This window comes from Macaca nemestrina, chromosome 19 (genome assembly GCF_043159975.1).
Source record: "Macaca nemestrina isolate mMacNem1 chromosome 19, mMacNem.hap1, whole genome shotgun sequence".
Taxonomy (NCBI): Eukaryota; Metazoa; Chordata; class Mammalia; order Primates; family Cercopithecidae; genus Macaca; species Macaca nemestrina.
The window spans coordinates 78,389,209-78,402,493 of record NC_092143.1 but is presented as its reverse complement, the minus strand read 5'-3'; the positions used below and the strand labels follow the sequence as shown (position 1 = coordinate 78,402,493).

General features: G+C 40.3%; 1 protein-coding gene across 5 annotated transcripts in view; it reads right to left on the bottom strand.

Moving 5' to 3' along the window:
* Nucleotides 1–13,285, bottom strand: part of LOC105478860 (protein tyrosine phosphatase receptor type M) — an 826,332-nt gene that overhangs the window by 601,982 nt on the left and 211,065 nt on the right. For all 5 annotated transcript variants that reach the window (XM_011736570.3, XM_071085869.1, XM_011736565.3 and 2 more), the window contains exon 2: nt 10,929–11,051. In XM_011736570.3, the coding sequence (XP_011734872.2) occupies nt 10,929–11,051 (123 nt within the window). The remainder of the gene's footprint in view (nt 1–10,928; nt 11,052–13,285) is intronic.

The window sequence follows — 13,285 nt, the reverse complement described above, 5'->3', positions numbered from 1 at the left end:
AGCAGGCAGTTTCAGCAGCTGGGCCGGCAGAGAATGACGTACTTGGAGCAATGGTGTGTGTCCAGGGTGCTTCTCCCCCAGCCTCTTGACTGTTCTAGTTAGGCATGACAAGAATGACCCAATTCGCAGGATCACCTTTCACAGTGGGAGGGAACTTCTATTTGTTCCTGGTCTTAAGGTGAAAAGGATAATCTGGGTCTAACAATTATTTATTTAAATGTATTCGGCTCTTTGACTTCTTGGACTATGGAAACTCTGGACAGCCAGTTTTTTATGGGGGACCCTGTAATGATCCCCCATAGGCAGAAGGAGAATACAGTGAAGTAGTGCCCTAGGCCACACACAACTTTCAAGGCCTTCTCCATCCTGGTGTCAATGTGAGGGATCTTCTAACATCACCATCCACTGGCCAGTCGGTTGTGCTGGTTAGCACAGTGATGGCCCACTCCAAACCCCTGTGACTCCACAGATCCACCCCATGTAAAGACAAGCCACTGAGCTGGGCACAGTGGCTTCCACCTGTAATTCCAGTGCTTTGGGAGGCCAAGGCAGAAGGATTGCTTGAGCCCAGGAGTTCAAGATCAGCCTGGGCAAGATAGCAAGGCCCTGTCTCTACACACATATATACACACACACACACATACACATACACACAAAATTAAAAATTAGCCAGGCATCGTGGCGTGCACCTGTAGTCCCAGATACTCCAGAGGCCCAAGCAGGAGGATCCCTTGAGCCCACAAGTTTGACGCTGCAGTGAGCTATGATCACTCCACTGCACTCCAACATAGGAAACAAAGCAAGATCCCATCTCTAAAAATAAATTAATTAATTAATAATAAAAAGAGAGGACACTGTTCTGCTTCCCTGAATCCAAGTGGCAAGTCGTCCTCAGGCCTTGGACTTTCTGCTCTTTAGAGAAAATGTTTTCCAAAATCAGCTCCATCTCAACTCACCAACCCCTCTGACTCTGAGACTAAGGGATGTCCATGAGTGTCACATCGAAACTCACTGTCCGTTTCTTGACTCATATTGCCAAGGTGGGCTCCTCTGTCCCAGTAAATTGGCTCTGCTCAGCATGAGTCCCTCACACTATGGAACCCGGCAGGTGGAACACACAGGCCGTGAGAGCTGAGTGAATCCTTGGTGCATATTTTCAGGAAAGGTGGCATAACCATCCCATTGCTGATCGCCCTTAGTCCTCACCTCTCACCCGCTCCACTACCAGATGCTAGCTAAAAGATGTACAACACCTGTCATGATCGGCCTGTTTATGCCATTACTTGGCTCCACATAACTCTTATGATGTCATCTTGCACAATTTTATGGGAAATTTAGGCAGGAAATAAAACTATTAAAACACATATTTATAAACATGGGCTAATTTGTATACTTTTTAGCAAATATTTAAAACACAACTTAGTCACTATTCTTACTTTTTGTAAGCTTCCAATCTGCCGAGACCGGAATTTGGAACAAATTTAAAGGAAAACATTTGTTGAATGTTAAATATAAACTACTGAAATAAGTGGTCATACATAATACAGTGGCTGGCACTGGCCCCCTTGATACTGTGCGATATTAAAAATCAAAACATTTTTTAAAGAATGACTGCCTGCTTCAATCGCTGAAAGTTTTTGTATAGAAAAACGGCATCACTGAAAACATTATGCTGCATGAAATAAGCCAGGCACAAAAGGACAGCACTGTATGACTCCACTTACATAAGCTACCTAGAGTGGCCAAATTCATAGAGACAAAAAGTGGAACACTGGTTGACAGGGCTGGTGGAGGAGGAAGGAGGAGTTAGAGTTTAATAGGTACAGAGTTTCAGTTGGGGGAAGACGCAGAAGTTCTGGAGAAGGACGATGGTGATAGTTGTACAATGTGAATGCATTTATAATGCACTGAACTGTACACTTAAAAATGGTTCACATAGTAAATTTGATGCTATGTATATTCTACTACATTTTTTAAAAGGAGGAAAACACCAAATCAGATGTATAATTCAAGAACTAAAATCCTTCCTTCCTTCCTTCCCTCTTTCCTTCCTTCCTTCCTTCCTTCCTAATTAACATGAAACGTGATCCCTACCTTTGGCTCCATCACCCAGCATCTCCCTCACGGGAAGAACCCTCCCTTGTACACCCGTTACCCACACAACCAGTGAGGACCACTGAAGGGGCACACGGTGTCCACACATGTGGAAATGAGGCTACACAGAGCCTGTGGTGTTTCACTAAGTGCTCCCCACAGGTCACTGACATGAAACGGTTTGTTTTTTCATAATCATCTAAAGTTATTTTTCTAAATTTTGTAATTTCGAAACTGCTGAGAGACTACAACTCCAGTCCAATTTATTTTGCTTTGTCTCATCATTCACCATACAAAGCCTGACTGTAAACTCATTCTAAGCCTCACCAAGGTGGTCTGAGTAAGACCTAGGGAGGACGAATACTCACTAGTGATTATATTACAGCTAGATCTCAAGTGGGAGTCTCAGTGTGGACAACTGAATGAGATATTCAAGGAAGGAGAGTAATTCAATTTTCGTTTCTTGGGTTCAGTGACTGGAATTATTCAGATTCACCTAAAAAAAGTCAAATTCAATGCCCACCTCCCAAACATTTTAAGTGTTAATTTTTATTATAAAGTTAGACTTGGTCACAAAGGAAATGTGTCAGATAGAAACGATGGGGCAATAACCTCAAATCCTACCATCCAGATAAAAAGCACTGTTAGATGGACACAAACATGGGAATGAACAATAGACAACAGGGACTACTTGTGGGGAATGATGGAATGGGGGTATGGGCTGGAAGGCTACCTATGAGGACTATGCTCACTACCTGGGTGATGGGATCATTTGTATACCAAGCCTCAGCAACACGCAATTTACCCATTTAACAAACCTACACATGTATCCCCTGAACCTAAAATAAAAGAAGGAGAAAAAAATCAGTGTATTTTATTGTATGCAAATTCCACATTAATTTTTTACAAATTAAAAACAAATCTTGGCTCTTAAAAAAACAGGCACTGCTGCATCTAAATATCTGAAAATTTCATGAGATATTAATAGAGTTTTGAAACAAATATACTGATTAAAGATTTTTTTTTTAATTATTGTATTTTAATAGACTTCTTTCAGCTTGGGGCTTTTTAATCCAATCAAAAATTAGATGAAGATTTCCATCTTCTATTTCTTACCTGGCGTAATTCAGAAGAGAAAATAAGAATTTACCAAAAGCTGCCCATTTAGCTGAGTCAAAATTAAGCTCAGAGATGAATTCATACCAAATTGCCTCCACATTATTTAATAATACTAATAAAGGGAATAAATCTGTTGAACATTGCACTGGGCCAGGTTGAAGGCTAAGCTCCTGGTGTGTATTATTGGGTCTCACTTGGTCAGTAACTCTTTGAGGTAGGTTTTAAACATCTTCCCATGGCTTCCAGGGTCCTATGTGGTCTGACTCCCACCCCCAGCTCCAGCAGAGCATGCCCCTGCCCTTCCCTATGCTGGATCACTCAGCCTCCATGGCCTCCTGGCCTTGACAGGATTCAGGTCTTTACTCAAAGATGCATCCTCAGAAGAGCTGTCTTTGTCTGCAGCGCCCATGGCTCTCTAAAGCTTTATCCTGGTTCCTCTTCAGCACTCTTGGCACTTCCCACCGTGACAGTCTATTTTCTCCATTTACCTGTGGACTGCCTGCCTCCTCCATGGGATTTAATCGTCAAGAGGCTAGAAACTCCATTGCTACAGCTCTAGCACCTACAGCCAGGACCATGGGAGTCATTCCACGAACAGCTATTACTAATATTTTACAGATAATAGGACTAAAATGGGGAGCTTCAGAACTTGCCGAAGGTCAACAGCTACACATTGATAGAGCCAGCAGCTGACCTGGGCAGGGCATGTAGACCCACGGTCAACAGCCTGCAGGGTCATTTCAAGAAGATCCAAATGCATGCACCTGAAATGAAAGACTAGCCTCTCCCCCAGATGCATGTTCTCACGTGAAGAGAATACGCAAGGGTACTCCAAAGAACAAAAGTGAAGGCTGTCATTCTCCCACAGATGCCTGGGTAAAGTATTCTTTTTCTGAACTTCAGTTTCCTATGTTGTAAAGTGAGGATAATGCCACCCAATCTCTCAGGCCCATCATGACGACCAAATGATACAGAGCAAAAAAGCAAATGTTGTTAATTGCTTAGTGTCATGTACATATACAAGATTACTTTGTTTTCCAAGGCAGACTGATCTGAAAATACTGTGCAGTTACTTGCCTAAGATTTAGCCTTTTTATCTTACTTTTTTTTTAAAGAAAGCTATATGGAAAGCTAGATTTGATGCTTTAATGTGCTGGGTCTGATGAACTATATTTTGGATTACCTCTTAAATACTCATGACTAGAAAGTCATTACTAAATGTGGCGGCCGGGAGCGGTGGCTCACACCTGTAATCCCAGCACTTTGGGAGGCCAAGGCAGGCGGATCACGAGGTCAGATCGAGACCATCCTGGCTAACACGGTGAAACCCTGTCTCTATTAAACATACAAAAAATTAGCTGTGCATGGTGGCGGGCACCTGTAGCCCCAGCTGCTCGGGAGGCTGAGGCGGGAGAATGGCATGAACCTGGAGACGGAGCTTGCAGTGAGCCGAGATTGTGCCACTGCTCTCCAGCCTGGGCAACAGAGCGAGACTCCGTCTCAATAAATGAATGCATGAATGAATGAATGAATGAATGAATGAATGAATGAATGTGGGAAATGTGGTTTTCTAGCACATAATCGTAAGCCCATCCAGGAACGATCTTATCAGACTAAGAAGATAAGGTAGGCTGAGAAGAGGATCTTTATTTGTTTTACTTGGTGAAAAATCTCAGGCATCTAAAACAATGCATAGCACATAGCAGGTGTTTAATAAACATTTGTTGAATGTTGACTGATTTGAAAGAACGAATAGGATAATTAGAGAACTGTCTGAACATTCTGTGCCAAAAACATTTCTCACTGGAAACATGCTGAAATTTAAGAGAGAAAAAGTATGTTCAAGCCCACTGTCATCTTCCCTTCATTACTCTCTAAGACCTGAATAAGCCCTGAAGTGTGAATAAATAGGGAAGTCTTCCCTAGCACAAGGAAAATGTGCCTGATAAGTGCATCCGAAGAGAAAACTTCAATTACTTTGTCTGTCAATCCATCTTCCTTCCCAAATGTGAAACTGACTCTAAACAAATATATGTAGTCATTTTTCTATTTTCTGGGTCATCACACAGAGTGCACACTGCTGCCCAATCCTGACACTTTCCTCTCTGTCTTTCATGCGGGCACCCACTGACATGATTCCATTCTTAGTCACAACATCTCCATGAAAATTAGCAGCAGCATCATTCCCAACTCCCCACAGGTATAACTAAGACATGGAAAGCTAAATGAGCTTTATGTAGTCCCATGCTATACTACTGGAAAAATACTAAGAGAATTATGTTATCACAACACCGATATCCACTTTCACTCAATTACAGCCTTTTAGAGGTAAGAAAACTTAAGGGGACAACACAGACCATAAATACATGTCATGAGTATCAAATAGCTATGGTTATAGCTATGATTATAAGTTACCTTTACATTCTTAGTATTGTAGATGAATTTGATTATTTAATTTTTGTATAAAACAGGGTTATATTTTTAAGCATATAGAATCTATTAAGTATCAGTTGTATAGAACTGGAACACTGAGGTACAAGTATACAAAATACCACATTATCAAACCAGGTAGGTGTTTATACATCATAAAACCCTTTTTTGTCCAGAGCTGCACGCCCCGGCCATAGCGAATAATAACTGACGATTAAAAACGCCTGAGCTCTATTCATTTCCACCTTCTACCTCCTCCCTAGATTTACCTTTTTCCCTGTATTAATACCTCATAAAAGATGGCGCTCTTCCTGCTTCTTCTTCACCCATTTTTCCCGCGCCCAGGAAAATTACTACCTGACAGCGCAGGTGCAACATGACGTTCGACCAGAGAAACCAATACCTATCTGGCCACGCCTCCACTATGAGATCATTTTCGCCTTGGCCCAACCCCTTCCCCTCCAAGTGTATATAAGGCACTGCATTACCGCCATTAAACGAGACTTGATCAGAGCACTGTCTTGTCTCCATTTCTCGTATCTCTTGTTCCCCAAATTCCCACCCCCTCCTCCAGGGCCTGCTTCGACTATCCCGCGGGCCGGGATACTTTTTAAAGTTTTTAATCTATGTGATAATTATAGAATGTGCTACAGTATATAAAGTGATAGAATGCAAGAGTGCTAACAAAATACACCAGTTACTATATCAAGATTTTTGTGCTCAAAGTAGCAATCCTTATGATAAAGTTCAAGAAATTTCCCCACTGTAGGCTAGGCGCAGTGGCTCACGCCTGTAATCCCCACACTTTGGGAGGCTGAGGCAGGCGGATCATCTGAGGTCAGGAGTTCGAGATCAGCCTGGCCAACACGGTGAAACCCCGTCTCTACTAAAAATACAAAAACTAGCTGGGCGTGGTGGCAGGTGCCTGTAGTCCCATCTAGCTACTTGGGAGGCTGACGCAGGAGAATCACTTGAACCAGGACGGGAAGTGGTGGGGGGTGCAGAGGTTGCAGTGATCTGAAATCGTGCCACTTCATTCCAGCCTGGGTGAAAGAGCAAAACTCTGCCTCAAAAAAATAAAAATTAAAAAAAAAAGAAAAAAGAAAGAAATTTCCCCATTGCTAATAGAGAAGATAAACTGATATGAAATTAATCACTCACTCACTGATAAAAGAGAAATTAGGTTTGGCATGGTTTCACCACCAAAAAACCGTGATGACTCAGAGCTAGCAGCAAAACTTTAATCTACTATGACATGCAAGTTCACTTGAAATACAAAAATTTAAACAGCATTTAGTATTTATTTGCCCTAAATATGTATTTCCAGAGCTAACGTCACTGCTCCAGAGTAGTTATCAAGCTAGCTTGCCTAAAGCTCCAAACTGTATTTTAGCTTTTTAAATGTGGTTAAAAATAACCTCACACATGAGGATATAGGGAAACAAATCTATACGCTGGAACACTAGCTTTTAAAAAGACACAGAAAAAGTAAAAAGCTAAAAATTAGAATGACATGTTAGTCTCTCATTGTCATAACTTTTAAATCCATCTTGATGAATTATTACTCTTCATTTATAAAGATGGGGTCTTCCCATGTTGTCCAGGATGGTCTCGAACTGCTGGACTCAAGCAATTCTCTCACCTCAGCCTCCCAAAGTGCCAGCATGACAGGCATGAGCCACCACACCCGGCCCTTGATGAATTATTCACTTATTAGAGTTATAGGAGTGTGACAAAGATTTAGGTACAAAAAAAAAATAAAATCACACCACAATGCTTTTCAAGAGGTAGCAAATTTAAGGCAATGATAGAGGAAATCTCTAATCATGTTTTTTTTTTTTCTTACTGATTTTAATAGCCCCATGTTTAGAAAACACATCTTCTGAAAGTGAGAGAAAATGTGAAATGTTTGTAGATTAATAATTACATGAATATAGAAAACAAGAACAATATAAACCATGGGTCCAAAACAACAATTACATGCTGATGCCAAAATGGTCTAAGACAGGTATCAGCGACATTTTTCCGTAAAGGGCCAGAGTATAAATATCTTATGCTTTGTGGACCAGTCTCTATTGCAACTACTAAACTCTGTCACTGTAGCTTGAAACCAACCACTTGACACCATTTAAACAAATGGGCATGGCTGTGTGTTAGTAAAACTTTACTTGTGAACGTTGCATTTTGAATTTCACATCACAAAATTTTATTATTCTTTTTGCTTTTTTACAAGTATTAAAATATGTAACAACCACTCTTAGCTCACAAGCCACACAAAAACTGGCAGCAAGTTGGATTTGATCAGTAGGACAGTTTGCCAACTCTCGGTCTCTAAAGTGTTATGGAACCAACCTATATACATGAGACAGATACACATACCCATGAAAGAATAAATCCAATAGTATTTTACATAAAGGTGTGGAAAATTTGCCTTCAAAAAGCTATGGTTCTATCTGATTTTCCTACCCATTTACCCTGAGAAATTCATAAGAGTCATTTCTGTTTTAGCATGGGAAAACCAGCCTTGGAATCAGTTTTTGAAAGGAATAAATCATATTGCACACATTAATGGAAGAGGAGAAGAAGAAAAAGAAGGTGAAAACCCCTGAAACTAAGTAGCACTTAAAACTTATGGCTGTATACACATATTGGAGACTCGGTTTAAAAATCTAGACTTTAGGATAGTACATGCATGTTTAGAAGATGCTGTTTCCTCACTTCTAACAATGTTGCTTTGAGAATGGAACTCCTCACTTTGGCCGATGGGTCAGCTGGGTACAGCTCCACATTCTTTTATAAAATACTGGGTTTATACTGAGAAACTGCTTTTAGAACACTTCCAGTCTACAGCACACTTAATTACATATCATTTTAGATTGTTCGCTAATTGTATTTTTGTAACTTTTCTTCCCGAAGTAGATAAGTTCCTAAAGAGAAAAAAGTCACTTCTTATAATCCTTCCTCTCCTACAATAATTACCATCATGTTTAGTATACACTGGGGCCCAAAAACAATTTCTAATGACTAAAGTTTGTTTAACGTAAAGAAAAAAAAAAAAGAAATACCCGTATTTTCAGTTCTATATTATGGCAAAAACATTTAATCTGATGGAGCAAGGACAGTTTTCAGAAATCTGAGCTGCACCCCTGCGCATAAGCACAGCCAGAGGGGTGGGGGAACTGCCAGTGCTTCCCTTTCCTCACTCACACGCTGACACCTAAACCACTCTCAGATCCAAACAATGAGTTGCAATCCGTTTGGGGGTAAGGGTCCAAAACACACCTTCTGGAACTATCAGAAATAAGACAGACTTGACGAAAGTGTTGCAAGATGTACCACTTAGAGATCTTATGCTACAAAGGCCTAATATTAATTATCAAGTATACCATTCATCAACAGAAGACTAAATCATAAGAAAACATATAAATGCCTCCATGTCATTCTTCTCAAGTCAGAAGAGCCTTCAAAGGCCATATATGTGCAGCCTCACTTCCTCTTCATTCACCTTTGTTCTTTCAGTTACCTAACTGGCTGTGCCAGGATACACCTGGGCTTTGATCTTTACTACCACTTTTTTAACGGCCTGTGCTAGAAACCTATGCTTTTAATATTTTAAAGTTGACAACTTAGTCTAAGATGGGCCACTGAAAAAAAGAAAAGAACAAGACGATGACAAGAAATGATTTCTTTGGCCTCATTTACCAAGGGAGGTGAGTTATCCTGTGGCAGAAATAAAGTCAGAAGAGGCTAGAAAAGACTCTGAAATACTTGGGCTTCTTTGTAAAACTTAATTTTTTCAAGTCAAGTTTCGATTTAAGAACAAAAATAATGAAATCAACTACCTAATGTGAAATATTTCAAATTTTTTATCAAATGAGGAGTTAATAGACAAAGCAAGAGTGAGTGCATTCTTCTGGGGCAATCTACCACGACTAATCTAAGGGCCTCCCCACTCTCATGGCCTTAGCCAGCCCCGCCTCACTGGACACAAGCTGGGTCCTCTTGAGAGGGCAGAAAAGACCAAAAGGCCCTCGGGGGAGACACTGTTTTGGGAAACGATGGCCCCACAGGAGGAGCGCAGCTGTGTTCTCCTCTTCCCCTGTCTTTATCACTGACAGGAACAGAAGCAGGAACTGGAATTTGGAAAAGCAACTAAAGCTGATTTAAACAGTCCTATTCAACAGCACACACATATACAAGAGAACAGAAGACACAGAAAAGGAGGGTGTGAGCTGCAGCTGCAAGAAGATAACCAACAGCTAGAAGGGCTTTGAGTCCAGTGAAGCCATAGTGATAAAGAGCTCAATGCTCCCTTCTCTGAAGCTACAAGGAGTTAAATGTGGGAAGGAGAGGCAGGAACACTGTGGGCATCATACCGTCAAAGCTTGGTGACAACATTAAACTCTACTTCACATTTAAAAGCTACCTTTACAAGATTACTTACTAAATGTAATTATTCCTATGCTTTGGAGCATTAATGAAAAACTTTGCATTCATTAAAAAGTATAAAAATTATGTTGTATCTGAAATCCAAATCAGAACATGTTTCACAGTTTGAAACCTGAATGGAGCAAACTCATCACTGAATCTGCAGACCTAAAGTCCTAAAGGGACGTCCAGTGTCATAGCCTGAAAAAGGGTCCATTGCAATAATCAAGCTCCAAGCTGATTAGACTTCACTAGCCACCATCTTCCTACTTTTCCCTCCCAATAAGAAGTAGAATTCTTTTTGGTGTTCAGTGGAACACATATTTCACTCATCAGAAATTCACTAAGCATTTCTTCAGTGGAAAAAATACCCACATTTATGCATTGCCATTTCATCTTCAGAACACTTTCAAGATCACTGGGTATTCTCCTAGATCTCTCAGCCCCTGAGGCTGAGAAAAGTCCCCCACCAAGGCCTCCTATCTGGGATGGAAAGAGACTGTTATTTGGATTACCCAACTGGAGTTTCACCCCTTAGACACATTTGCCAGCAAAGATCTCAATCTTTTTCTCATATCTGCTGCTTGGGAAAAGATCAACTGGGTAATGCCCACTAATCTAGCTAAGGGGTACTTGCAAATAAAAGAAGTATAATTTAGACTTTAAGGGGAGAGAGATAAAACTTTTATAACCTATCGTCTTAATTGCACCACTCTCACTAGCTAATCCAACTTTGACTGCCACATCCAAAGACCAACACCTTCACTCATTTAACCAATATTCAGTGAACACATACTGTGATTGAGACTCTTGTGTTCCTCTTTATTTTAAAACAAAACTTAAAACTGAAAGCAAACCTGATGGCATCCATGGATCAGAGGTCGGTTTGGTCAAGGTGTTCACTTGCTCCCAGTTGAAGTCATCATCTTCAGATTGACTATATCCACATGTGCTATACGGCTCATCAAAGAGGCAGCCACCTAAATTGTAGAAGAATAAAAAGTAATGTAAATACCAACCAGACCTCTGGAATAAGCTATGATGATTGCAGGAAGCCTTAGACTTGATGGCAAGTTTGATGCCAAACTAAATCTGATTAGGTCTTTCTACTCAGGAGCTGTGCATCCAACACTTACTGATCCCTTGCTGAGTGCTGCTAAATATTAACCATGCCTCACCCACACCGCCATATTATGCAGCTCTCCAAAAGCAATCTAATGTTGGTAGAAGCCAACTGAAGGTAAGACCTAGCCAGGCACGGTGGCTCATGCCTGTAATACCAGCACTTTGGGAGGCTGAGGTGGGCGAATCACCTGAGGTCAGGAGTGCGAGACCAGCCTGGCCAACGTGGGGAAACCCTGTCTCCACAAAAATACAAAAATTAGCCAGGTATGATAGCGGGTGCCTGTAATCCCAGCTACTTGAGAGGCTGAGACGGAAGAATCGCTTGAACCTGAGAGGTGGAGGTTGCAATGAGCTGAGATCAAGCCACTGCACTCCAGTCTGGGCGACAGGGTGAGACTCTATGCCAAAAAAAAAAAAAGGAAGTAAGACCTAAGCAAATTTAAAATCTGTAGTTTCCAGATGTATAGGAATTTGAAAAATTGCTCTTGCATTCAAAATTTTAAGAGAACTGACTTAAATGTTCAACATGTTTTCAATAAAGAAAAAACACTTATAATTTGTCCAAAAAAATGAAACAAGAAATGCTTTCACCACAATCCTGGCACAATAGTAGAGGACAAGATGCAGTACAAACCATAGCACAACTTGCAAAATATTTTCCAAATACTTATTCCAAATCTAACAAAGAAACAAGGTTTTACTTTAATACTTTGGTGATTTGAGGTCTCAAAATTAAAAGAGATGATAAATTCACTTACAGTCCATACAAGTTTTAAAGGCAAAAATAAATTCAAAACTAAGCATGTGGTAAACATCTGCTTAATTCTGGTACTAGAAATGAAACTACTTAAATGAAAAAAACAAAGAATAATAGAAAATGCAGCATATACATAGCAATTCAGCTGTTTCAGCATCAATAGCATTCAGCACATTATGATTTTGTCCCATCCCATATCCTCTTGAATGCCTCCTGTTACTTTTTTTAGTATCAGATCTTATCTCCATGTTTCACATGGGGAACTGATTAATTAAATTGATCTTATTATTATGAAAATTCTACTATCCATCATATAATGCTATTAATCATATTAATTCAAAAAATTATAATTGTTTGCCACTGATGACAATTAAGTGTTCTGGTTCAAGAAAACATGAATTTAAGAATATTTTTACATTATGTCCACAATGTGTGTCCTGTTGGCAAGAAGGTAAGTAAAACAGCCATTGTCCAACCTCAGAGCAAAAACAGATGTTAGAGGTCACCTGGTCCAGCTTCTATCCAAATGCTTAGGTCAACTGTACAACCTTCCAGCCAGCCAGCCTCTGAACAGATGAGGCACTCAGAATTCTGTAAAGCATCCTGACTATGTAGAACATCCCCCCCTTAAAAAGGCCCAAACTCTGCTTCTTGAAATGTATACCCATTTATCTTTGTTCTATCCTGTGAAAAAATAGTAAAAAAAAAAAAAAAAAAAAGAAAGAAAGAAAGAAAGAAAAAAAAGAAAGAAAAGAAAAGAAAAAAGAAAAATCTTAGCTTTGGCACTGGAAAGCTGATTATTTGAAAAGAGCTGTCATGTCCTAAGTCTTCACTTCTCCAGGCAACAGGCAAAGTATGCTTTGCTCCCTGCAATTCCTGCTACCAAAAGGTTTACAGGCCCTTCAAGCATCCTGGCAGCTGTTCAGAATTCAAGGGGCTACTGCCCTTGATCGCATTCTCTTCTCAGTGCAGAGAGGGCGCTGGTCCATTCTCAGCTTCCGTGAGCCTGAAATCCCATACGGCTTTTGCACACCACTGCCGTTGAGTCTCTCTCCACTTTTCTAACAAAGTAAACAGTTTTCTGAATTCAAACCATTTATGCTTACTAAATCCCATCTCCTGCTGTTAGTGTATCACTCCATCCTACAACTCTGACATTGTCATTCAATCCTGGTAATAGCCATCTTACCTAGCTTTGTGTTGTCTGCAAATCTGATGAGCATGCTTTCTACATCTGCCTCCAAGGCTCCAATAAACAATGTTAAACAGGATAGCATCAAGAAACCTCAAACTGTCTGTCCCAATTTTCTAGCTTTGTCTTAGTTGTTAGCT